The sequence below is a fragment of the Notechis scutatus genome, chromosome 1 (genome assembly GCF_049901735.1).
Source record: "Notechis scutatus isolate UNSWTSFEM ecotype Mainland chromosome 1, rNotScu1.2, whole genome shotgun sequence".
Classification (NCBI taxonomy): domain Eukaryota; kingdom Metazoa; phylum Chordata; class Lepidosauria; order Squamata; family Elapidae; genus Notechis; species Notechis scutatus.
In genome coordinates, this window is record NC_142009.1 from 332,271,457 (window position 1) to 332,298,711 (window position 27,255).

At 45.0% G+C, this 27,255-nt stretch overlaps 2 protein-coding genes and 1 long non-coding RNA gene across 3 annotated transcripts; 2 read left to right on the plus strand and 1 right to left on the minus strand.

Annotated features, from left to right (window-relative positions):
• Window positions 1-3,762: 3,762 nt before the first annotated feature.
• Window positions 3,763-9,325, minus strand: TPGS1 (tubulin polyglutamylase complex subunit 1). Its single transcript, XM_087952762.1, has 2 exons — window positions 8,987-9,325; window positions 3,763-4,910 (listed from the first exon to the last, which is right to left on the minus strand). Exons 1-2 carry the CDS (start codon window positions 9,322-9,324, stop codon window positions 4,379-4,381), a joined length of 870 nt encoding a protein of 289 aa, XP_087808888.1. The 5' UTR covers window position 9,325; the 3' UTR covers window positions 3,763-4,378.
• Window positions 9,326-9,850: 525 nt separating this feature from the next.
• On the plus strand, window positions 9,851-24,522 carry LOC113425098 (uncharacterized). The gene is made up of 2 exons (XR_015746981.1): window positions 9,851-9,962; window positions 23,904-24,522. It is a non-coding gene; the product is annotated as an uncharacterized LOC113425098 (long non-coding RNA).
• On the plus strand, window positions 20,176-20,885 carry LOC148133549 (uncharacterized). Its single transcript, XM_087952764.1, is given in 2 exon segments — window positions 20,176-20,824; window positions 20,826-20,885. Coding segments are annotated over 2 exon segments (684 nt in total). The 5' UTR covers window positions 20,176-20,200.
• Window positions 24,523-27,255: the final 2,733 nt, after the last annotated feature.

Below are 27,255 nucleotides of genomic sequence, written 5' to 3' on the forward strand. Positions count from 1 at the left end.
GTGATTTGATTCATCACGCAATCAAAATTCAGACGCCTGGGAACTGGCATGCATTTCTGATTAGTGCAGTACCCCGGGGGTCATGCGATCAGCTTTTGTGACTTTCTGCAAGCGAACTGTAAAGGCGGATTCATTTAACAACCGTCTCATCCCACTTGGGAAGGTTACACAATGTCCTAAGCCCGTGGTGGCGAACCTATGGCACGCATGCCGGAAGTGGCATGCAGGGCTACTTCTGCCAGCATGCGAGAGGTCGCCTGGAAGAGTCCCACTGCGCATGCGTGTGCGCAACCCCCGCCAGCCAGCTGATTGTCAGGTGTTATGTCCCACCTTCAAAATCAAATAAGCAACGCCGAAAGCAGTCGTCCTCAAAAGCAAAACAAACGAAGAGGAGTTTCAGAAGATAACAGCTGCTATTATTCACAGTCTACAGCACATTAATCCTGGCTTAAATCCACAAGCCTCCGAGCTTTGACCGTTGCTTCTCCACGTAAATTAAACGCTTTGTTCCTGACAAATTTTCAAACTCAGGCGGATCCTTTTATAGTTATTAGGGCAACAGTTAATTTCCCTAATTACTGACTTGCCCGTCTCCTGCGTTCCAGCTGGCCTTGCCTCTTAAAGCGGCGTCTATTCCTGACATCTAACCAACAATTCTCCAAGTTCTCGTCTCCACTTGAAGACTCTCTTAAAACTTCTCTGTCAGCCATTCCCGGCTGATGATCAGATACTGAACCAGAGGAGGTCGAAGGTCCTGACCATTCTACTAAATCAGGTCTGTCCTCTCTTGTCACGTCCATCTCCTCTTCCTGATTATCATTCCAATCACTGAGCCATGCTGGCTCATATTTCTCTGCCATGTCCTCCTCACTTGAGCTCATATCAGCCACAGGAGCTGAATCCAAGTCCGGAGCCACAACAGTCAGGTATCTGCTGCACATGCACAGCGGGAGATGCGCGTGCATGCGCAGAGGCTGCGGTGTGCATGGGGGTTGTGTGTGCATGTAGAGTCCCGTGCGCAGGGAGTTGCGCACGCATGCATGGGCGGGGGAGTCACGCACGCATCGCATCATGGGTGCAGGCACGCACGCACTTTTGGCACGCAACGTGAAAAAGGTTAGCCATTACTGCCCTAAGCTCAGCAGTCGTCCAGATGATAAGCCCTTGCTTATCAATGGAGACCGTGAAGCAAGTGGCCAGTTTTAAGTTTCTGGATGTTATCCTAAAAGAGGACCTGACCTGAGGTGCTCACATTGCAGCCCTGGTCAAAAGGGCCCAGCAGAGATTATACGACCTGAGACTTCTCAGGAAACAACAACTGGATGGAAAACTGCTGGTGACCTTCTACCGCTGCACCATCTTAACTTACTGCACCTCTGTATGGTTTGCCAGTTGCACAGGGGAAGATAGGAAAGCACTCCAGAGGGTTAACATTGCCCAGAGGATCATTGGTTGCCCTCTCCCCTCTTTGGAAGAGCTTTATAGCTCCCGCTACCTTAAGAAAGTTAAAACCATTCTCAAAGATCCATCTCATCCTGGGCACCCTTTTTAAAAAAAACTATTACCACCTGTCAGATGGTACAGAATAATAAAAACAAGGACAAATAGGCTGAAAAACAGCTTCTATTCCAGGGCAGTAGCTCTTTTCAATTCTGCTGTATAGTGCAGTGTTGGTATGGTGTCGGGGGTTTCCGGTTCAATGTATGAAGGGTGAAGGATGTGTGTTTGTGTTTATTTTCATGGTCATGATGTACACTGAAGATGATGTTTGATTTCGTTGTACGAGGTGCAATGACAATAAAGTAAACTAAAACTAAACTAATCCAGATCTAAAGGCACCCAGTGAGTGAAAAAGATGAAGTCCCTGAAAACTGAATTTCCTTATTTCTCCTTTCATTTCAGCCTCATTCCTTTTCACATCACAGAGGTCACCAAACTTGGCAACTTTAAGACATGTGGACTTCAACTTCCAAAATAGCTGGCTGACGAATTCCGGGAGTTGAAGTCCACAAGTCTTAAAGTTGCCAAGTTTGGAGACCTCCGTTTTAGAGTTTTTGTGATGGACACTTTACCCATTGCCAGCTAGTCTACAAACTTTTTCCAACTGAAGAAAAAGATTAAACAGGCTTCAGAGGAGTAAGGAATGCTGAGAAAAAAAGTTGGAGGAAAAAAAACACAGGGTTTTACCGAACTGAGACACTGAATGTCGTCCATGACTGTTTGGACTAGATAAAAACTTTTGTTTGATCTAGATGTCAGAATATATATAAGATGTGTCTGGCCAAAGGATGAACCAAGGATGAGTCACCCCCAAATTCTTGATTAAGCAGGGGGAATTTTAAGCTGCAGGCAGGAATATAATTTGGCGTGGGGGAAGATAAAAGAGAATTAAATAATTCTGCTTCTGTATGCACTGAAACCTTGAAGCTTTAGAAAAGTCTAGAGGATAAAAAAAAACTATACTTTTCCAGTGAAAAGGAAATGATTTCTACTGTGGCTTTTAAAATCAAATCAAATCAAATGCCGCCATATTTTTTTTAAACCAACTTGCCATTTGCCATTTTCAAGCAATCCACTTTATTCAGTGGCTAGACAAGGAATGGAAAGACCTGAGTACTAGTCTCCCCTCAGGCACAGAAGCTCACTGGCTGGCTTTGGGCTAAATCCCTCCCTCTAAACCTAAGAACCAATAAGATTGTTAGGGATAACATTGTTTACCCTAACTGGTTTGGGTAAAAATAATAAATAAGGTATCATGGTTTGTTGTTTAAAATGTGTGTAACTTTAACTGCAAGAATGTAATTAAGGGTGTGGTTATAAAAGCACTATATAAGAAGTGAGGCAATTGCAGCTTGCTCTCTCTGGCTTACTGATCCCTAATTACTGGATGGATTGATGACTGCGTTCTTGTTGGAACAGGGAGAGAAAAAGGAGTGTTGATTTCTCAACGGAGAAAGATAAAGATTGGACTGATTTATTGTAAGTGAACTGACATTGGCTATTCAACACGGACTTTGCAAATAGAGTATCCCGACAAGACTTGACTGAAATGATATATGACCAATGGACCGTTTATTTTGACTATGCTATAATTCTTAAATGGAATAAACTATATTTTTGATAGCACAAGCATATCTGTATTTTTACTGCGTGTTAACTAGAAAACTTATCTCACACATTTACCTGTCTTCCTATCTGACTTCGCTGCACGTTCTGTTTAGTTTGTTTTCCTTAACATCCGTTGGGGAATCCAGGCTTAACAAAGATGTAGCAGGAAAGTTGGAGTAGGAGTGGCAAGACTTGGGTTCAAGTCCACCCCCAGCCACAGAAACCCCATTCGCTGACGTTGGGCCAGCTCCTCCCTCTCAGCCCAAGAATCTGGATAAGGTAGGATGTTGGTGAAAATACTACCGTAGAACTGAGGTTTCTGTGTTGGTGTGTATGATAACAGATTTATTTATTTTATTCAATTTGATGCTACCTGATTCCAGAATGATTCTGGGTGACTCCCATACAACGAACAGAATTTAAAAAAATATATAAATAGGAATGATTTCTAAAACAAAAACCCCGCACGCTAGAAAAAAAAAGGGACAAAACAATACAAGAATATATACCAATAACCTCCAGGGGCTGCTCCAGTCACTTCTAGCCCATGGTGTGGGAGAAGAAAAAAATTACATTTTATGGAAAATCGTACGGATGGATCTCAGGGATAACCTCATCCAAGGGACCATGACAGAAAAGACAACACTTCCGGGGTCCTGAAAAATGATATTATTTAATAGAAAGAGCCTGGAACATGCAGACCCTGTCAGCTTGTAAAGGGCCAGTTCCTCAAATTATTATTAGACAGGCAGTTCCTCAAATTATTATTTAGGGACTTTTTGATGTTATAACCAGGCCCTTAAGTCGCAGTCAGAAACACATTGGTAACCAAGCCAGCTTCAAAAATGGGATAGAGCCACTTGAGGAGTTGCCTGGGGGTTTGGAGGAAGAGTGGATGGCTCGGAGATGGTTAAATAGACTGTGCGCTGGTTTGGCTAGAACTTAAAAGAGGATAACAGAATTGGAAGGGACCCTGAAGATCTTCTAGTCCAGGGGTCTCCAATCTTGGCCACTTTAAAGACTTGTGAACTTCAACTCCCAGAATTCCTCAGTCCGCAAAGCTTTGCTGGCTGAGGAATTCTGGGAGTTGAAGTCCACGGGTCCTAAAGGAGCCATAATTCGCCACCCCTGCCTTAGAGGGGCAAACTCTAAGCAAACCGATTCTGGGGGATCCCCCCTTTGTCCGTGTCCATTTGCACCCTGTAGCATCATAGATTTTCTGCCACTCAGGAAAGCCAGAGAGAAGAACCACGCCCGCTCCCTGCCCTGTTTAGTGAACGGACTTCACTTTTGTAACAAAGATGGACGCAGCCCTCTTGAGGAACTTGTCCTTCTTCATGGCCGCGCTGGCTTTCCTCTCCAACAGCGCCCGGTCCATCGCCATCGCCAAGCAGTCTGGCCTGAGCTTGGATCCGGCTTCCAAGCACCGGATGGGAGGAGAGGCATCGGTTATGTGGAGGGCGTCTTCCAGGGTGCCCAAGACGGCCGTGCAGACCCTTTTGTCGGCGGCATCCGAGCCGTCATCGAGAGCATCGTAGAGACTGTCAGCCTTGGCCAGGAACTCCAGGAGGATCAGGCAGGTGAGGAGGCCGTAGCGGAAGATGTCGAAGGGCACCGCTTCGTGGTCTCGGCATGAGACCTTCTGCAGGAGGGGCTGCAGGGTCTCGTCGGAGGCGGCCCTCTCTTGGCACAGCAGCCGCAGGAGCTCGCTGTAGGTCTTCCCGTCCACACCGGGTTTCTTGCCCTTGGCCCCAGCACTGAGAACGTCGTAGGCGGAGTGGACGTTGTTGTTAAAGGCCGTCCTAATGGAAGAGGAGGGGAGGGGGGGAAAATTAACAATATTAAGGGATGGTCTCGAAGCCCTGGGAGCAGCACAGCCCTAAAAGCCCAATCTGATCCTCTTCAGATTTTTTATGTGTGTGGTTTTGGACACGATGGGCTGCTGTGGTTTTGGAAGGCACTTGGAACTGTGAGATGGCTCCAAAATGAAAGATAGAGACAGAAAGACAGAGAGATCTTTCTCTTTCTTTCTTTCTTTCTTTCTTTCTTTCTTTCTTTCTTTCTTTCTTTCTTTCTTTCTTTCTTTCTTTCTTTCTTTCTTTCTTCTTTCTTTCTTTCTTTCTTTCTTTCTTTCTCTCTCTCTCTCTCTCTCTCTCTCTCTCTCTCTCTTCCTTCCTTCCTTCCTCCCTCCCTCCCTCTCTCTCTTCTTTCTTACCTACCTACCTACCTACCTACCGGTTTGGAGCCATCTCACAGTTCCAAGTGCCTTCCTGTCAGCAGCCCATCGTGTCCAAAATATCTCTCTCACACACACCACACACTTATTTATTTGCACTGCACTTTTACAAATAGCTCAAGGTGATGAATATTTCCAGCATATCTTCCCCCTCCTATTTTCCCCACAACAACCTTGTGAGATGGGTTGGGCTGAGAATGAAGGCACTCAGCTCACTTTCATGGCTAAGGCGGGACTACAACTCTCCGTCTCCTAGTGATTGGCCCGAAGTCACCAAGCCAGCTTTCATGGCTAAGGCGGGACTAGAACTCTCCATCTCCTGGTGATTGGCCTAAAGTCACCAAGCCAGCTTTCATGGCTAAGGCGGGACTAGAACTGAGTTTCCCACTTTCTAACCTGGTGTTTTAACCATTGGACCAAACTGATTAAGGAATTGTATTTAGTAAAGGTAAAGTTTTCCCCTGTCCAGTCATTTCTGGCTCTAGGGGACGGTGCTTGTCTCCATTTCTTAGCTGAAGGAGCCAGTGTTGACTGAAGACATTTTCCGTGGTCATGTGGCCAACATCATTACAGGTAGTTCTCAAATTACGACCACAATTGAGCCCAAAATTGAGGTTGCTAAGTGAACCCTTTGTTGTGTGAGTTTGTCCTATTTTACAGCTTTTCATGCCACAGTTGTTAAGTGAATTGTTGCATTTGTTAAAATTAGTAACACAGTTTGTTAACTGTTTGTTAACACAATTTGTTAACACAGTTTGAGGTGTTTTTGAATCTGCCTTCCCCATTGACTTTCCTTGCCAGAAGGTCGCAAAAGGGGATCACATGATTTTGGGACACTGCAACTCTCATAAATAGGAGTCAGTTGCTAAGGGTCTGAGTTTCAATCATGTGGCCATGGGGATGCTGTGAAGGTTGTAAGTGTGAAAAACAGTCATAAGTCACTTTCTTCAGTGCAACAACTTTGAACGGTCACTAAATGAACTGTTGCAAGTTGAGTACATGCCTGTACACGCCGAGGTGCATGGAACACTGTTACCTTTCCCACCAAAGTGGTACCTATTTATCTACTCACATTTGCACGCTTTCGAATTGCTAGGTGGGCAGAAGCTGGAGCAAATAACGGGAGCTCACTCCTTTGCATGGCACTTGGGTCTTGAACCTCAGCTGTCAGCTTTACAAGGGATAAGCCCAGCATCTTTAACTGGTGATCCATAATGCCCACCCTGAAACAGAGCCTAGATCAGGGTTGTCAAACTCGCAGGCTGCGGGCCATGCCCAAGTCCAGTGTAGCAAAGTGGAAGAAAAGTCATGTGATGACATGAGTTTGACATCCGTGGCCTGTATCACGTTAAAGCTGGATCAAGAAGTATTGTATTACTTTGAGAAATGACAGACTGAATTGATCCATATTGGCTCTTCGTTGAAGTAAAAAAAAAACTTATTAGGAGAAGTAACAGAAAAAAAGAATTAAAGAACTTACTTGGGGGTATGTTAACTCTTTTTTGTTTCAGCCATTTCTAATTCAAAAGTAAAAAAGGGGTTTGGGATATCTGAAAGTGTGTCCGATGCATAACTGTTTTCAGTGTTTTGGAAGAAAATTTCCATAATATTCCAGATAGCCATTCTGTACCTAATAAGAGATATTTCAGATTCAAATTGAGGTGTTTTTGAGTTTGAAATGGTTGGAAACTATTTTAAAGCACTCACTGTTGATGAAAACATTTGAAGTTGTATAATTATTTATAGTTGTATAATTGTTATTGCTTTTCTCCCACCGTATTGTTGTATTAATGCAGGTCAATTTAATTTTAACTGGGAAAGCAAGAAATTGTGAACTTAATTTTAGTTTTCTTTTAATTTTAGAAAATGGCATTAGCCTTGCTGAGCTTTTCTAGGTGTCAATGATTCTTATCAATTTCAAACAACCACCGTTATTAGGATTAAGCATTGGCAAAATATTTCTATATTTCGACCTAGGAAATGTCATATAGGTAGTCCTTGACTTGCAACCGTTCATTTAGTGATCATTCAAAGTTACCACAGCACTGAAAAAAGTGACTTACAGCCAGTCCTCGCATGTACAACCATTGCAGCTTCCTCACAATCATGTGATCAAAATTTGGGGAACTAGTATGCACTTGAGACAGCACCATTTGCAATCTTCTCATTTGACTTTCGACAAGCAAATTTAATGGGAAAAGCCATATTTGCTTAACTATCGTATGATTCTCTTAACAATTGGATTCACTTAACAACCATTGCAAAAAGGTCATAATATCAGACACAACTCCCTTAACAACTGCTGTACTTAGCAGTGGAAATTCTGGTCCCAATTGTGCTTGTTAAGTTGAGGACTACCTGCATGCGTGTGTATACACACCCCAGAGACTTGCCAATAAAGCTTATGCTTACTTTATGAGACAGCTAACATACATGTTTTATTCATACATTGACATATGGTAGAATTATGTTAGTTGTTACACATATAAATGGGAGGCTGCCCTGGGAAAACACATCACATTTGCTTTGTGGCAAGAAAAATATGCTTGGAGTAGACATATTTGTGACTTCGGCTTTGGCTAAAAGTAACTCAAGTAAAAAACAGAGAATTAAAGCAATTAGTAATTATTTCATCTGGAGAGAGGACTATCAATGAAAATTAATATTATTCACAGATCTTCTATGGTCGTGGTTCATGAAATACTGTATTTCATTGAGGGATACTGGCGTTTATAAAAATGGTGAGATAAAGGGGAATATTTCTGGATGATGGATAACACAACCTATTGAATTTCTTCCAACTCTAATCTTTAGCTTTTCCTATAAGATGCAAAAGCAAGATATTTTACTCTGTAATTTTCCTATATTAATACACAAGTTCTCTCTTCTTTTTCCACTTTTCATCACGCTTTTTAAAGAATTTTAGTCTCAACTTGAAAACCATCTAAGTCTTCAGTGATAGATGTAATATTTCCCCTCTTTATACTCAAAATATTTAGCATACGGAATATTGAAGTAAAATACTTAGTCACTGACTATGCGTCCTGTTTCCCCATTTACTAAGACGTAGTAATTTATACTGCAATTCTTTCTTATGATTAATCGTGCATTACACTGTACTTTATTTTAAAGTTTTAATCAGTATGAATTATGTTTTATAATGAATGCACTATAATTGTGAAATGGGTGAATCATTATGCCTAGTAAGGGAGAGAGCTGGTAGCAAAATAATAATAATCAGGAGGGGTCTGGTAGCATCTTTTCTGAGTAACAAATTTTATTCAAGGCACCAGCTTTTTGTGAAAATGAAGCTCATAGTAGAGTGGCTAGTCTGATGGAGGATTTAAATTGGCTACAGCATCCGAGGGTTGCTGTCTACCAGGCTCCAGAAGGGCCCTCGGGGCCCCCATGTTAGCCCAAACCGTCAATTAAAACGCAAAGTTCTTGATGCGGCCCAGAACAATCCATTACTTCCATTTCCTTGCTGTGTCCCCCACACCTCCATACTGGGCCGCTTTAGAGAAAAACTACATTTCCCAATGAGCCTCGCGGGCGGACTCCCTTAGAACCGCCCGTGGGTAGACCCGTTGCATTGTGGGGATCGGAGTTCTCTCCCTCGCAAGCGGAATTCTTCGCCCCCACCTGTGGGAATGGTGAGCCAGGCCCAGATACCACAAGGCCCGGTCGAGACGCAGCTGCCGCTGGGGGTCTCCGCCGTCCGACAAGGCCTCTGTCGCCGCCTCCGGGCTACTCTGCATCAGCTCCTCGAAATAGCCGGCTAGGAAATCGACGGGCTTCTCCGGCCGGGCTTCGAGCACTTTTAGGAGAGCCTCTCGCACCATGTCGGTCACGCCGGACTGCAGGAGGAACTCCGCCTCGCCCTCGGCGACGCCATTCGTTGACAAGGCCGACCGGCCCTCACCGGTCCCGGCCGCCGCCGTACCCGCGGGGGATGAGCGTCTCTTTTCATTGGCCGCCATTTTGATTGAGGGCACTGTTTCTCGCGGGCTGCCATCTCCACTGAGGTCCGTTCGACCGCCATCTTAAGTAAGGGTTCCCTCTTTCGACGCTCCCTCCCTCTCCGGGAGCGCCATCTATAGTTTTTTTCGTGGTAGCCAACCATGAGACCGGTAAGAGGCCATGAATGTGCGCCGAGACAAGGATTTTTCTGGTGGATAGCTTCAAAAGCAGCAAAATTTTCAACGGGAGGAAAGAAGGGCGCCTTCCAAACTTACTGCCATTCTTCACCTAAAAGTGAGGCGGGAACGCACCTCATTCTGAAAGCGTACCAAGCGTTTCAGCCATAGAGATAAGAGGTAGAGTGGCCCTTCATGCCCTTAGGCAAGGAGACAGCATCCTGTTTCAGTCTTCGCCGGAAGTGCTCAAACGTTTCCGAAATCAAGCCTCTCTAGGCTCTGTTTTTATCGTCTCTAATCCCGGAAATTTCATCGGAAAAAATCTAACGCGACGTTTCCCCATCTAGCTTCGCCGTCTCTATGTTTAACCCTCTTCCCGTGTCGGCTTGCCTTTGCGAAGGACATCTCGCGAGAGTTGAGAAAGCGACGCGGCCGTCTCGAAGCGCGGGAAAGCGGCGTCTGGTGCTCCTGGATACCGGAAAGTAGATGAGGTCGCTGGGGTGGCGGATTGCGCTGCAACGGTCTCCTCCCTCCCGGAAGAAATGGTCAGGGGAGCCCTTTGGGAGAGTCTTTTGCCTCCCATCTCACCTTGCAACGAGATGGGCGGCAAGAGAAAAAAAACATCATCATCATCATTATTTTATATACATAAAAGCAAAATATCCTCATGCATCATCACAAAATCTCGAGAACTGTAAATCCTACAAACTTGAAATTTGGCACGTCTGTTCCTCTTGGCTTCTAGGCGCTCACTAAGAAAGGATTTTTCAAAACGACCATCATCAGAGCATTGGTATTTCATATATTATTATTAACACGCTCTGATGCTAAGGAGTTCTACTCCCCCTCACCACCTGAAAAGAAATCTCTTCCAAATGCAAAACACAAGCAGAGGAGAGGAGTTTCAGTTTCAGAGCACCAGGCAGCTTTAGTACAGAACAGTTGAGCTAAGCCACACCCAGGCTCCTTGCTGTCTCCTTGCTCACACAGCAAATACTGTTTCAGTTTCCAAACAGCCCTCAATTCTCTCACACTGATAGGACGCTAGCCAGATGAATACTGATGGATGCTGGTAGGCAGAGGCACATTTCCCCCCGCCTTATTTTCCTCCCCCAAAACTAAGCCCCACCACATAATTTCATAGCGAAGCACGGGTACCGAGCTAGTAATAAATAAATATGAAATTGGGTTCCCATAAGAGGCTAGCCTTATATAGCAGCGGTGGGTCAAAGAGGCCATTATGTCAAAACTGAACAGCCTTCTGGGGGGTTAATTCTGTCGGGGGCAGAAAAAAGGGAGCTCTGGTCTTGCCTTTGTGGGTTATTTTTAGCCTGATTGCCCTTATCTTAATGGCTCTACTTAAGTGTTTCTGTTGTCAGCTCTGTTACTTTTGTAAGCAGGGCTGCTCTTGAGTTTTCCTTTCAGCTGATGCTTCTTGGTTTTCTTAAAGGGGGAAGGGCTGGCTTGAGTCTCTTGGCACTCTTTTCTCTGGTTTCTGGTGCTGTGAGGTTTCTGGCACTGTCCTTTTGGGGTGTACTTCCCACAAAATCATGTGACCATAGGGAATGCTGCAATCACCATAAGTGTGAAAAATGGTCATAAGTCAACTTTATTCCGTGCCGTTTAACGTTGAACAGCCACTAAGTGAACTGTTCTAAGTTGAGGATTACTGGTATACTTCAGTAAATTGTTTTTGCAACCCTTGAAGACTCTGAAAGGGAGACCTCTTGTCACCAACTTTATCAGTTTCCCTTTTCCCTTTCCCTCCACCAGGTTTCCCCCCCCCCATAGTACATGGCAGGTGTCATGCCCCTGTCAGAAGAGTCTGAATCCGAGGAGGAAGACGAACAGGGACGGGAGAGTGGCTCCGTTGGCTGTGGAGGAAACTGGGGGAGAGCAAAGTCAGGCTGGGCAGAGCAGGAGAGAGGTAGAACAAGGGAGAGGGAATTCAGAGGAAGACCAAGGCCCATCCCCTCTTCATCCTAGGGCACGCAGGGAAGAATGGAGAAGGGAGCAATGTGTGTTGCTTGGCTTACGAGGGAGGAAAGGGCCCTGATTCCTTTCATAAGGCACACCTGGGAAGGCAGTTTAAAGGAGAACCAGTTAGGAGGAGCATTGTTGGGAACAAACATTTATTTTATCTTGTGTTGGCTGCTGTTATGAGTTCCTGGCATCCTCCCAACTGGTTTGATTATTGATTTGATTATTATTTGATTATAACCTTGTTATTTCATTTCTGGAACTCCGTATCTTACTCTGCTGGATTTAATTACCTTGTTTGCCTTGTTGGATTTATAATTTAAAGTTTTCAGTTTACAATGTTTGGACTGGAAGGCTGTTGCAGGTTCGTGGGAGTTTTTCTCCAGACCGGAAAGTAACCGGCTCATTGGGGGCAAAGTTGGAGCTAATAAAGGGACTCATTCTCTGACTGCGTTGCCTTTGTTCCACACTCCAGGTCATCACAGCAGGCTGGCAGCTGTGACCATTGTTAAATGAGTTTTACCCTATTTAAAACCTTTTTTTTGCCACCGTTGTTAAGAAAATCATTACAGTTGTTAAATCAGTCACACCAGAGGTGGTATTTAGCAAGTTCTGACCAGTTCTGGAGAACCGGTAGCTGAAATTTTGAGTAGTTGAGAGAACAGGCAAACCCCACCTCTGACTGGTCCCACCCCCATCTCTTCTCCGCCTCCCATTGAGTCCCATCTGATCGGCTGGGTCTTCTTTGGTTGCCCTGCACAGGAGAACAGAGCTGGAAAGCAGGTTAGTGGGGTGGGGAGGGAATGGGGATTTTGCAGTAACCTTCCCCTGCCACACCTACCAAACCACGCCCACCAAGCCATGCCCACAGAACTGGTAGTAAAAAAAAAATTGAATCTCACCACTGATTTAAATGTTGGTGAGCCAGCTCATGTCTGCAAAGAACTAGGAAGTATTGATTTAGGGTTTGCAATCTATACTTCAGTACATCAGTGAATTAGCAGATACTGAACCCACCAAGAACAAAGATCCTTCTCTGCTACAACCCAAAGCAATTCTAGAAACATTGCAACATATCTAGATGAAATGAATGACCTCTGCATGCAGAATTTTAAGTTCCTGCGAGAATTCATGCTGCAATGATTACTTTAAGCTTCAGTTGAAAATTTTATAAAATGAATCTTACTTGGTTGGAAGCAACAGTTTATTTCCGTAAGGAAGTATTTACAAGCCTGGGAAGGAAACCTCTTTTCTTTCCAGTGCTGAAGAGGGAACGAAGTGTCTTCTTTCATCGTGTGGTGCCCTGAAAGACATAAACTTTGTTTGTTTGTGAATAAAGTCAAATTTAGGGTGCATATTTTCAGTAAAGGACATTATTAAGCGTCACACGTGAAAGGCAAACTATTAGGGACTTTCGGTGGACATAAATGTTGATTCTTCAGACACGTGCGATTTCCTGTTTGATGTAATGAATGTTAACACATGCAAGCCTGCCGTTCGCGCGAATGGAGCTGCCCACTGCGCTCGCAAGTGGAATTGTGTGCACACACGCCCACTGCTTCCACAGCCTGATTGGGAACAGACCGCGGCCCGGGAGGTTGGGAACCCCTGATTTAATCAATAGAAATACAGCCGAATCAATTATTGTGCATCCCTAAGGTGTCTTTTAACGATCTTCTGTTTATCTCTATAACAAGGGTCTTCAAACTTGGCAAGTTTAAGATTTGTGGACTTCAACTCCCAGAATTCCTGAGCTAATATGACTGGAGGAGGAGGAATTCTGGGAGTTGAACTCCACAAGTCTTAAAGCTGTCAAGTTTGAAGACCCCTGCTCTAGAAGGAGGACCCCTGCTCTAATCTGTTTCAAAGCTAGGCCACGCCTATCTCACCTTTTAAGCCTATCAGCTACCTCCTCACACTCATGTTTCCGCCCATCTTCTCCAAGCTGGCTCCCCCAGCCAATCATTTATCTCCTTCCTTTTATCCACCTTATTGGCCCTTTGTCCCTCTTTCTCCAACTTTTTGCGGAGTTCAGAGGAGATTGGATTTCGAGTTCTCATTTCCCCTATATGGATATTTCCACCCCCCCGCCCAGCATGTGTGAATACCATATTGTGTCCTTCCATTTTGGAGTAAGCAGCATTGGAGAGAAAGCACAAAAAATAATGAAATCAAAGACATTAAATGGAAGAAATGAGGAAAAAGACAACAATGTAGATAATTTAGTGCAGGGGCCCCCCAATCACTGGTCCGTGGACCAGTTCTGGGCTGCGGCATGCCGAAAACCGGGCCATGCAACCAAAGTGGTATTCAGTAGGTTCTGACCAGTTCTGGAGAACCGGTAGCTGAAATTTTGAGTAGTTCGGAGAACCGTCAAATCCCACCTCTGACTGGCCCCGCCCCCACCTCTTCTGCGCCTCCCATTGAGTCCCAGCTGATCGGCTGGGTCTCCTTTGGTTGCCCTGCACAGGAGAACAGAGCTGGAAAGCAGGTTAGTGGGGTGGGGAGAGAATGAGGATTTTACAGTATCCTTCCCCTGGAGTGGGGTGGGAATGGAGATTTTGCAGTCTTCTTCCCCTGCCACGCCCACCAAGCCATGCCATGCCATGCCCACCAAGCCATGGCCCACAACTGGTAGTAAAAAAATTTGAATCCCACCCCTGCCATGTAAACAAGCAAAGCCCCATTTACAAGATGCAGGCAGCACACAAAACCACGCCTCCCCCGGTCCACGGAAAACCTCTCCACAGAACCAGTCCCTAATGTCCAAAAGGTTGGGGGCCACTGATTTAGTGCATGTTTCTCAACTTTGACAACCTAAAGTTGTGCGGATTTCAACTCCCAGAATTCCAAGATTTGAGAAACACGGCTGCAGCATGGTGAGATATGCACACATAATGTTAATGGCGACCCACTCAATTGCAACAGAACAACTAATATATTATGCATTATCCACTGAACTATTGTGGATATTATTAGCATCTGTTTCTGCAGCACAGATGCACAGCCGTTGTTTCTTCAGTAAACCTCTTTCCATGTAGGTGTCTTCATTTTTTTAGGTAATGGAATATTTCCCGTAACCATTTGGCCTCAGGAGTGGGATTGGAAGTGAAAGTTGGTAAGTATTTGGGGACTGTGGGATGGAATATCGTATTTTGACCATCATCTCTTTCTGTAGTAAGATGGACAATGCTGGAGGGGCTCAGTTGCCCCTTTTCAGGGAAGTTAGTAGTGTAGATCAGCAGTTTCTGAAGTAAATTTTGATACAGGGCATGAATGGTAGTTATGAAACTGAAATCTCTCTATATAAAAGCAAAATACCACTCACACATCATCACAAAATCTCCAGAACCGTAAAGCCTACAAACTTGACATTTGGCACATATGTTCCTCTTGGCTTCTAGGTGCTCACTAAGAAAGGATTTTCTGAAACGACCATCCAGAGCATTAGTATTTCGTATATTATTATTAACATGCTCTGATGCTAAGGAGTTCTACTCCCCCTCCCCACCTGAAAAGAAATCTGTTCCAAATGTAAAACACAAGCAGAGGAGAGGAGTTTCGGTTTCAGCTTCAGTTTCACAGCACCAAGCAGCTTTAGTACAGAGCAGTTGAGCTAAGCTACGCCCAGGCTCCTTGCTGTCTCCTTGCTCACACAGCAAATACTATGTTTCAGTTTCCAAACAGCCCTCAACACACTCACACACTGACAGGATGCTAGCCAGATGAGTATCAATGGATGCTGGTAGGCAGAATTCCCCCCCCCCCTATTTTCCTCCCCAAAAACTAAGCCCGACCACATAGTTTCATAGCAAAGCACGGGTATAGACCTAGTGCGTGTGTAGGTGGAAAAAGGGGACTTAGAAAGATCCTTCCCAGGCAGTTTCCAGAGTCCTTTGGCTTACCCAAGATTTAGTCCTCCACTTACAACAGTTTGGTGATCATTCAAAGTCACAACAGCACTGAAAAAAGTGATGTATGGCCGTTTTTCACACTTACAACCATTTGCAAGCCTCCCCGTGGTCACGTGATCAAAATTCAGATGCTTTGGCAACTGATTCACAGTTATGTCGGTTGCAGTGTGCCAGGGTGATGTGGGTTACCTTTTGTAACCTTCTGACAATCTGGGGAAGCCGGATTAACTTTAACAACCGTGTTACTAACTTAACAACTGCAGTGATTCACTTAACAAAGCATGGCAAGAAAGATCATAAAATGGGGTCAAACTCACTTCACAAATGTCTTACTTAGTAACATAAATTTTGGGCTCAATTGTGGCCGTAAGTTGAGGACTACCTATATTCAAGAGGTTTTTTTTTTTGGAAAGTACTGTACTGTATCAAGAGCACAAGAAGGGAAAGGAGGCAGTTTGGCAAACATCAGATTAAAAACCTGCAGGATACAAATAGTCTACTTAAAAAAAATAATTGTTATGTATTTGGCTTTTTTGGAAATTTGCTTATCAAAAATCCCTAGTAGGAAGGACTCTGGTTTGTATTCGATCTGCTCTTTGGTGATTTCTTCCAACCAAGTTTTGATTTTCTTATTTATTTATTTATTTATTTATTTGCCAATTGTTTACAAGATAATAAGTATAAGTGTATACATAGTTGTGAATACATGAAATGGGTACATATAAGAAAAATAAAAGAATAAGAGAAACAATAGGACAGGGACGGTAGGCACGTTGGTGCGCTTATGCACGCCCCTACAGGCCTCTTAGGAAAGGGGTGAGGTCAATAGTAGACAGTCTAAGGTTAAAGTTTTTGGGGTTTGGGGAAGAAACTACAGAGTCGGGTAGAGTATTCCAGACATTGACCACTCTATTGCTGAAGTCGTATTTCCTGCAATCAAGTTTGGTGCGGTTTACTTTGAGTTTGTATCTATTGTGTGCTCTTGTGTTGTTATGGTTGAAGCTGAAGTATTCACTGACAGGTAGGACATTGCAATGTATGATTTTATATACCATGCTTAAGTCAGACCGAAGACGGCGTAATACATAACAATACATAACAATACACATTTTAACAGCGGCCAGATTAGCCTTTGCTCAACACTGGAAACAACATCAAATTCCATCAGAAGAAATGATTATTGAAAAAATCTCAAAATGTGCAGAAATGGATAAATGGACTTTGGCGCTAAAAAACAAAGACACTTCACTATACTACGATAGCTGGAATTGTTGGTATAATTGGATTGACCAAAGATAAATTATATATCATAAGGCATAAAAGAAAAGTATCAACCCATAATAACGAGGTAGCGATATAAGTTAAAAACAGGTGTGGTTATATGACACAAGTTAAGGTTATGAAAACAAAAGAAGATCTTGCAAACTGTTAAAATAAGATACTTTTTACCTTGTAACCTCTTTCTTTCTTTCTTCCCCCTTTCTTTTTCTTTCTTTTCTCAAAATTCTTTCCCTCTCTTCCTCTCCTCTCTTCTTTCTTTTTCTTTCTTTTGCTTATTTGTGTATGTATTGTGACTGGTTTTAATTGTAAAAATTAATAAACTATATTTTAAAAAAATAAAAATAAAAAATAATAATTGACTGAATCAGACTGAATCAGGAAAACCTTGGGCATCTAATTTGGCCATGCTTCTTCTACTTTCTTTTTTCCACACCTGTTGAGCAGATGAAAAGGTTTGGGATCGATGTACAGGTAGTCCTCAAATGATCGTCAAATGATAAAGTCAACTTTATTCAGGGCCATCGTAACTTTGAATGGTTGTTTAAACAAATAGTTGTGAGAACTGCCTGTAGGCCAGGCATGTATAATAATGGATGGAAACTGATCAAGGAGAGATTCAACCTAGAAATCAGAAGACATTTTCTGACAGAATAATCAACCCATGGAACAGAAGTTGCCTTCGGAAGTTGTGGGAGCTTCATCCCTGAAGGCTTTCAAGAAGAGACTGGACTGCCATCTGTCAGAAATGGTGTAGGGTCTCCCGCTTGGGTGGTGGGGGGGTTTGGACTAGATGACCTACAAGGTCCCTTCCAACTCTTTTAATCTGAATGATGCTGCTGCGGAAAGGCACACTGAATTATTTGTTAATTAGTTGTTAAGAAGTAATAGTAGAATTCTTTATTGGCCAAGTGTGATTGGACACACAAGGAATCTGTCTTGGTGCAAATGCTCTCAGTGTCCATAAAAGAAAAGATACATTCGTCAAGAGTCGAGAATCATAAAGTACAACAATTAATGATAGTCATAGGATGCAATAAGCAATCAAATCATACTAGGAAACAGTCAATATAGATCGTAAGGATACAAGCGACAAAGTTACAGTCATACAGTCACAAGTGGGGAGGGGATGGGTGATAAGGAGCGATGAGAAGATTAACAGTAATAGTAATGCAGACTTTATAAAGAGTTGAACCGTGTTGAGGGAATTATTTGTGTAGCAGAATGAAAAGAAGGATGAGGGGAGACATGATAGCAGTGTTCCAATACCTCAGGGGCTGCCCCAAAGAAGAGGGAGTCAAGCTCTTCTCCAAAGCCCCTGAAGGCAGGACAAGAAGCAATAAGGATGGAAACCTATCAAGGAGAGAAGCAACTTAAAACTAAGGAGACAATGTGAATAATTAACCAGGGGAACAACTTGCCTCCAGAAGTTGTGAATGCTGCAACACTGGAAAGTTTTTAAAAAGATGTTGGATAACCATTTGTCTGAAGTGGTGTAGGGTTTCCTGCCTAGGCACAGGGGGTTGGACTAGAAGACCTCCAAGGTCCCTTCCAACTCTATTCTATTCCTATTCTATTCTACTCTACTCTATTTTATTCCATTCCATTCCATATTTTCTATTCTATTCTATTCTATTCTATTCTATTCTATTCTATTCTATTCTATTCTATTCTATTCTATTCTACTCTACTCTACTCTACTCTACTCCATTCCATTCCATTCCATATTTTCTATTCTATTCTATTCTATTCTACTCTACTCTACTCTACTCTACTCTACTCTACTCTACTCTACTCTACTCTACTTTATTCCATTCCATTCCATATTTTCTATTCTATTCTATTCTATTCTATTCTATTCTATTCTATCTACTCTACTCTAGTCTATTCTATCTACTCTACTCTACTCTACTCTACTCTATTCTATTCCATTCCATTCCATATTTTCTATCCTATCCTATCCTATCCTATCCTATCCTATCCTATCCTATCCTATTCTATTCTACTCTACTCCATTCTATTCTATTCTATTCTATTCTATTCTATTCTATTCTATTCTATTCTATTCTATTCTAATTATTTTTTCTGATGTACAGATGTTAGCTGAATTGTATTCTGTCATCTTAGGTTTATCGTGTCATACAAAGGGAAGCTGTTTGCCACCTATGAGTTTCCCGTTCCAGCTACACCTTTACAGGTAGTCCTCAACTTACAACCGCAACTGAGCCCAAAATTTCTATTGCTAAGCAGGACACTTGAATGAGTTTTGCTCTGGTTTACGATCCTTCTTCCCGCAGCTGTTAAGTGAATCGCTGCAGTTGTTGAGTTAGTCGCACGGTTGTGAAGCGAATCTGGCTTCCCCCATTGACTTTGCTTGCCAGAAGGTTGCAGAAGGGGATCACGTGACCCCGGGACACTGCAACTGTCATAAGTACATGCCAGTTGCCGAGCCTCCGGATTTCGATTACTTGATCATGGAGATGTTGCCCAAAAAAAAAAAAAAAAAAGCAGTCATAAGTCACTTTTTTCAGTGCTGTTGTAACTTCGGGCAGTCACTAAATGAATGGTCGTAAGTCAAGGATTAGCCCTATTCGCTCACTCTCACTTTTGGTCAATGATGGGATTCAAATATTTATGCCACCGGTTCGGTGGGCGTGGCTTGGTGGGCGCACTTTGCACACGTGCACACACTTTGCGTGCATGCGTGCGCCAAATGCGTACTTTGCGCAGGCGCAGAGGCGTTCTAATTCACCTCCTGCAAGCCTGCATGATCCCGGTCACTTCAGTAGCTGCCGCGTGGCACTCTTCTGTGCCGCGCAAAGCAGCTGCGCCTCAAATTCAGCGGATAAAGGTGAGTATGGGAGCTTGGGCGGGCAGGTGGGCCCAACAGCAGAGTGGTGGAGAGAACAGGTTTGTTCTCTGCTACTCATCGCTGGTACCGGCTTGGCAGAACCGGGCCAAACCGGTAGAATACCCCCACGGCTTTTGGTGAGTGTGTACCTGATAATGTGAATCCAGTCCGCAAAAGATTTTGGTTGTAAGAAATCTATGAAAAAAAAAAAGGCTTACGAGGCGCTGTGACCAGGGCTGGGCTGCTGGGGGTTCCCAGGGGTTCAGGAGAGCCCCCAGTTAAGATTCTGTGCAGTTCGGAGGACTCCCCAAATCCCTCTCCTGGCTGGCCCCACCCCACCCCCTCCCTGCCCCTCCCCTCCCAGGACTCCTCACGCGGTCCGTTTTGGATGCAGGTAAGTGCAGGGTGTGTGCAGAGGCTCGGGGTGGGTGGAAGTTTGGGAAAGCCAGAAATGGGCCCGTTTCCGGCTTCCAAAGAGCCTCTGGAGCCTGGGAGGCTGTTTTGCCCTCCTGGAGGCTTGAGGAAAGCCTCAGGAGCCCGGGGGTCAAACACATCCCCCCCAGCTGTGATGCAGATGGCCGACTAGGCCACGCCCACCATGGCCACGCCCCTCAGCAACCGGGCAGAGAACCCTTTGCTAAAATTTTTGAAGCCCACTCCTGGCTGTGGCCTTTTGTTCCGCTTCTTCGGACCATTCATGGACCCCCGGAGGAGCCCTCCCAAAACCCGGTTGCGGAAAAGGAGGAAGAAAGCCATTTGGAAGCCAGAGAAGAAGCGTCCTCAAGTGGTTGTCCTCGACCTGGAGCTCCACCACTGTGACATCTGCAGGAAGGACATCAAACACCAGTTCAATTTCCGGGAACACCAGCACATCCACACGGGCGAGCGGCCCTACCAGTGCCAGCGTTGCGAGAAGACCTTCACCCATTGCGTCGACCTCATTAAGCACTGCCTGGTGCACTCGGCCAGGCAGCCCTTCCGCTGCGGGAAATGCTTCAAGCTGCAGGCCGACCTGGACAAGCACGGCAAGGTGCATTCGGACGAGGCCCCCTTCCCCTGCCACTTGTGCCCCAAGCGCTTTAAGCGTACCTCCTGCCTGGTGAAACACCTGCGGATCCACACCCAGGAGAAGCCCTTCTCCTGCTCCCACTGCAGCCAGCGCTTTAAGTGGGAAGCCTCGGTCAAAGAACACGAGCGGGTCCACACAGGCGAGCGTCCCCACCGCTGCGACCAGTGTCCCAAAACCTTCACGCACCGTTCCACCTTCCTTCAGCACCAGCGCACCCATCAAAAGTACCCCGCCTTCAGCTGCAAGCACTGCCCCCAAGTCGTTCAATCACCAGTCCAACCTTCTGAAGCCTGTCCGCAGGTTGCACTCTTAGGGCCAGAGGGTGGGCAAAGGGGTGTTCTGACCCAAGCCTTGTTCAGATCAAACAAACACAAAGTATGTATAAAAGCAAACCTTTTTGATGCGGCGTTGTGAATTGTGTGCGTTCACAGCCAAGAGTCATTCCGAACGAATTGTCCCGGATAAGAGCAATTCCTTTCAAGGTTGTGAAAGGCTGCCGAGAACAAAAGACTAATTGCAGATAAATATCCAAAGCCAGAAGTTTCAAAAAAACAAACAAACGGGAGTAAGCAAGGCTTCTTGAGTAGAAAGAACTTCTTTGCTTCCCGCAAAGAAGCCAACCCCGAAGGCTGGCTTTTATCCCTTATGGGAGGGGCCATCACCTTCCAGCCTTACTCCCGAGTTGCCCGTGCTGCTTCAGCTGCTCTTTCCTTCAAGCAGCCCTGCGCATACGCGCACTGAGCACAGGTTCCCCGGGGTCCTCTGCATCACCGCTGCTAGAGTCCCCAAGCTCTGCAGGCAGCACCCCACTCTCCGATCGTCCTGGCCCCATCCCTGCATCACACGCAGGACCCTCGTCCAAGTCCTTGCTGTCAGAGGCCTCAGCTGTCCGCCCCTGCTGCCGGCGAACCGCAACAAGGGGTAGGATCAGTGGTGGGATTCACCCTTTTTATACTACCGGTTCTATGAGAGCGCGCTTCATGTGCGCAGCGTTCATCGACCACCGATTTTAAGCTTCAAAAATTGACCTTGTTCTTCAGCGGTGGTGAGTAAAACAGCGGAGGTGCAGCAATCCCGTCTGCCCCTCGTATCAGCTGAGCTCATAAACAAGGAAATAAAGCACAGGGAAGGGCGGGGCGAACTGCTCACCGGTGCTACCAGTTTGGGAGAACCGGTGCGAACCGGCAGCATCCCACCACTGGGTACGATCCATAAATGACCCTCCCCTCCCTTTCTTAGGGTGCCAAAAGAGTTTGCCAGATGTGCAACAGCCGCCTTATTGAGAAATAGGAAGGGCAGGGAATGACCCCAGATTATTACCCATGAAATGTTCAAAACAAGCAAAGTGTTCAAAAGTTATGCAGTGACTTTTACCAAGCACGCCTAGATTAGATTAAAGTAACCAAAATACCTTTGCAATCCCCAAGGCATATGTCACAACTTTTGAGCATCCCCCAATGTTTGGAAATTGAAAAGTGGAACAAATTTAACACGCCCTAAATGTAGGCCTGCTTTTCCCCCACACCCCCAACCCCTCTTTTTCTTAAACGTATAAATATATCTTGTTTATTGTTTAGGGACGCGGTGGCTCAGTGGCTAAGACGCTGAGCTTGTCGATCAGAAAGGTTCGGCAGTTCGGCGGTTCGAATCCCTAGCGCCGTGTCACGGAGTGAGCTCCGTTCCTTGTCCCAGCTTCTGCCAACCTAGCAGTTCGAAACCATAGTAAAAATGCAAGTAGGAAAATAGGGACCCCTTTGGTGGGAAGGTAATGTAGCACTCCGTGCATCCTTTGGTGTTTAGTTGTGGTGGCCACGTGACCACGGAGACCAGTGGTGGAATTCAGCCGGTTCGCACCAGATCGAGCGAACCGGTAGCAAGGATTTGGCGTGGGTCGCCAAACCGGTAGTAAGTTCTGGCTGGCCACGCGCCCGACCCGTTCGCCCTCCCTCCAGATGCTCGCTCAACCCACCCACCTGACATTCGCCTACGGTATTTTTTTCCCCCTCCCGACAATCAGCTGTACAGACGATCAGCTGTGCTGGGATTCCCCTTGCTGAGGCCCAGGAACAGGGTTGCCAGATCACAGTTTGGCTCTGCAGCCAAACTCAAGTCAAAATACGGCCAAATTCGGCCAAATTATTTTTGTTCATGGTGACGCGCATGTGCGAGGGAAGGAGAGCGCCAGAGGATGCGCTTGTCCTCCTTTTGCTCATGGTGACGCGCATGCGTGAGGGAAGGAGAGCTCGGGATGGGTGGGGAAGCCGAGGGGCGTGGCATTGGAACGAGCCGTAATAGGAATGGGTGTGGTGTTGATGGAGGAGGAGCCGCCCTGCTCGGGTCACAGGCGGGAAGGGGCGTGGCCAGGCGCCAAGGTCCCGAAGGGTGTGTGACGGGAGTTGAGAGGAAGCGGGCGTGTCGGAGAACTGAGAGGATGCGCTTGTCCTCCTTTTGCTCATGGTGACGCGCATGCGCGAGGGAAGGAGAGCGCCAGAGGATGCGCTTGACTTCCTTTTGCTCATGGTGACGCGCATGCGCGAGGAAGGAGAGCGGCTGGGTTGCCATCTGGCCGATTTCACAGCCAAGCAACTTTCGTACGGCCAAATTTCCGGCCAAATAAATTTGGCCGGAGACATCATTTTTTGCCTTCCTGAGCCTCAGAGGTGCCTTAGGGGAGCAAAACCACCCCCTCTAGAGGCTCCTCTGAGGCCCAGAAGGCCCCAAAAATGGGTGCGGGGGGTGCCTGCAAAAAAAAGCCACACCCACCCAGTCACATGGCCACGCCCACCAAGCCACGCCCACAGAACCGGTAGTAAAAAAAAATTGAATCCCACCCCCGACTGAGATGTCTTCGGACAGCGCTGGCTCTTCGGCTTTGTAACGGAGATGAGCAGCGCCCCCTAGAGCCGGAAACAACGACTAGCACACACGTGCGAGGGGAACTTTTTACCTTTTATATCTTGTTGAGAGGAGTGGCGCCATTTTGTTTTTATGAGATGCCCTGCAGTACGTGACTGTTTACATAATCAACCGCTCTGAAGTGGGCCTTGATTATCTGATTTGGGTCCTTCCTTCTTGATTCCACGCAAGGCTATTGTGCAATCAGCAATAACACACACAAAAAAGGTCATTTCGGTGACTCGAGTGCTGGCCTCTGTCACTGCTTCTAATTAAAGAGATTGGGTTCCCGTCAAAAAGAAGTACGATGATGGCTGTTCAGTTCTTTTTTTTTCTTTGGCGACTAACCAGTTTGGAGGGTGGCACTTATACCCATGAACCGAAGGCAGGAAGTTAAAAACTTGTTCTTCCTGATTTATTTTTTTTCCTCTTTCAGGGTCTGGATGAGTTCTCTGCATTGTTTTCCAATTCAGATTGGATTCTGGTCTCGCCTTGCTATTGAGTGAAACGCATTACAAGGCAGCCCTCGCCTTTACGGCCACAATCGAGCACAAAATTTCTGTTGCTTAAAGAAGGCGAGGGGGTTGAGTGAGTTTTGCACCGTTTTGCAACCTTGTTTGCTACCGTTGGTTAATGAATCATTGCAGATGTTAAAAGGAATCATGCCATTGTTAAGCGAATCTGGCTTCCTCCGTTGATGTTGGCTGGGAAATGACCCATGGCGATCACATGACCCCGGGACACTGCAGCCGTCATAAATATGAGTCAGCTGCCAAGTATCTGGATTTTGATCACAGGACCGTGGGGATGCTGCAATCGTCATAAGTGTGAGAAATCGGCCATAAGTCACTTTTTTCAGGGGTGTTGTAACTTTGAACAGTCACTAAAATGTTTGTAAATCGAGAACTATCTCCCCATTTTGGCCACGATAAATGTCACATCAAGTTTGAGCTGTAAGTGAACTTTTGAATACTTTACGATGCCTTCTTCCTTCGGTCTGTAACTATGTGCCTTTTATACTTACCCCTATCCCCCAAATATGTAATATAGTTTTTTATAAAACAGTGTTTCACTTTGTATTTAAAACAGAAGCTGATCAAATCAATCCCAGAAACAGAATTTCTCATCAGTGGCCAGTATTTTGACACATGGATGCTCAATTTGAAAACAAAGCTGAATTTGATTCATTAAGACCAGGGATATTCAAACCTGACAGCTTTAAGACTTGTGGGCTTCAACTCCCAGAATTCCTCCTCCAGTCATGTTAGCTCAGGAATTCTGGGAGTTGAAGTCCACAAGTCTTAAACTTGCCAAGTTTGAAGGCCCTTGATTAAGATGGATCTGGAGGGTTTCAGAAAGTCTTATTTTCAAGGTCTTATTTTTTGAGAGTCTCAAAAATAATAGGGCAGCATTTCTCATTTTAAGACGTGTGGACTTCAATTCCCAGAATCCCCAGCATGCTGGCTGGAGAATTCTGGGAGTAGAAGTCCATGCATACTAAAAGTAACCACGGTTGAGAAACTATGGTTTCCGTGCTAAAGAAATGTTAGGAATGTTCTTTTTTATGCTCAATGAAGAAATTGTGTAGTAATTTCTCATTCTTACTGGACTTAGTATGGTGTAGCGAATTTTATGAAGATGAGGGAGATTTGGGCTAGACTTCCCAATTATACAGCCTTGGTCTCGCTCAACCTAAGTTTTTGTAGCTTGTCCCAAATACGCTTTTTCTGAGAATCTCCCTAGACATTTTTGTAGCTTGCTGGCATTTTTGTAGCTTGCCCTAACCATGGTAAAATGAACCTACCCTCCGGCTTAGAGACTGTTGAATTCCACCTATTTGGGGAAGAAACTTGGGTCCGCATTGGGTATTGAAGCTAATAATTAAAATTTGGAAAGATGGGTTTGATATATATGCACTTAGTTTAGCATTTTTTTAAAAAGAAGCATCAAGGGTAACCAGTGAGATAGCCCTATTTTGTTACAAGAAAGGAACTCTACACTGAAATGTATGTAGCTTCCATTAAATATATATATATAACTGCCAGACTGGGAAGATTCCTGTGAAATCAACATGAGAAATAATGTGCCCAGTTGATCTCTTCATGTATGATCTGTGTGCAAGGAACACCCTTTTCCCTTTTCTCAAAATTTTATCCCTTGCAGACGGGAAGAGATTGGACAAGGTCTCTCTTCCTCAATTTTCTTCTTTTCTTTGCTCAGCTCTGCAACTTGGATTAGTTAATTAGCACCCAGGGCCTCATTCAAAGGCTTCCTTTTGCATCTTAAAGAGCCAGGCCAGTGGCTTGCTTAGTGCCAAGGCATTCCTTTCCATGTCTGGTTCCTCATTGTGTGCTTGCTTACTCTCTTCCTTTCCATTGAGGGCAAAGGCAAACATTGATTTCCCCTTGCTAATTATTCCCGAACCAGGATGGAGGAGTGGGGGAAAAAAGGGCTATAAGATTGCCAGGATAAAAGAGAAAGGGCTTTTTCCTCGCTTCTTTGTGACTCAAGTTCAGGAACATGAACCTTCCCCGCTACTTAGGACTTGCCCGACTGACTGGGGTCATATCTTCCTGTAGTTGTAAATATTTACAGGCAAATTTTAGTCATGGCATCTTTTGGCGTTGGTTTTTTTTTTTATTTTTTTTATTTTGGAATCCATCCTGCAAATTCTAAATTGTCCACATGCAATTTAATGGAAACACCCAAGGGATGAGGAAACTTTTTAACGTTGAAGTCTTTGCTGTCGTCTGGTGGTCATCAGCATTTGGGTAGCCAAGATACGACAGGCTTTACTGTCTGGTCTCCAAAAGATGTTCTCACGTCTTGAGTGAAAACCAGGCGTGTTCTGAGGGCCAAGCCGTTGCCTTCAAGGGCCTTCAGAATTGGCCATCATTCAGTCCAGATTCCGTGACTGAATGAAAGGTCAGCCTTCAGTGACTTCAGAAATCTACACCTTCTGATAACAAACTCCATATATTAACCGCATGTTGCACACACACAAAAAATGTCTTGATTTGCCTGCAAGCAAGCAGCTCAATAGAAAGCAAGGAAAACTATCCAAAAACAACCTGGAGATGCAGGTCCAGGTATCCCCCAAAAAGTGTGTGATCAACTTTATGTGTTAAAGGGATGTCCAGAGACGCCCCGTTTCCCTATAAAGGAGTTCAAGGTAGTACAGGTAGTCCTTGATTTACAACCGCTCAAAGTTAAAGACAGACCTTTCCAGAGCTACTTGTGATCCATTTTTGGAGTTACGATGGCCATACATATGTAGAGGTGACCAGGCTGAACCCGAGGGAGGGGTCAAATATGTCATAGGTCTCGAATCCCTTCGCACCCACAAGAGACCAAAGTTCAGCCCACCTTGAATTCTGTTGACTCTTCTCTACTACCAATTTGCTTTGATGGTTAGTAGTTCAGATTCTTGTAGAGAGCTTTAGCGTATAGTAAACCTATATATTTCATTTCAACTGCCTGGACTCCTGATTTTTCTGCATTGGACAGCACCCTTGTACACACACGCACACACACACACACACACACACACACACACACACCACACCCTGCAATCAAGTGATTGCATTTTGGGTGCTTGGCAAGTAACTCATCTTTTTGGCTTTTTTCAGTCTTCTGCAATCACATGACTGTGACTTGGGATATTTTTTGCTGGTTTCTCAGGGCGATTTCCTGTTTTCCAGCAAAAAAAGAGAAAACCTTTGAAAAAAATGGATTTGCTGAACAACTGCCATTCGCTTAACACTGGCGCATTCACTTAATGACCGTTA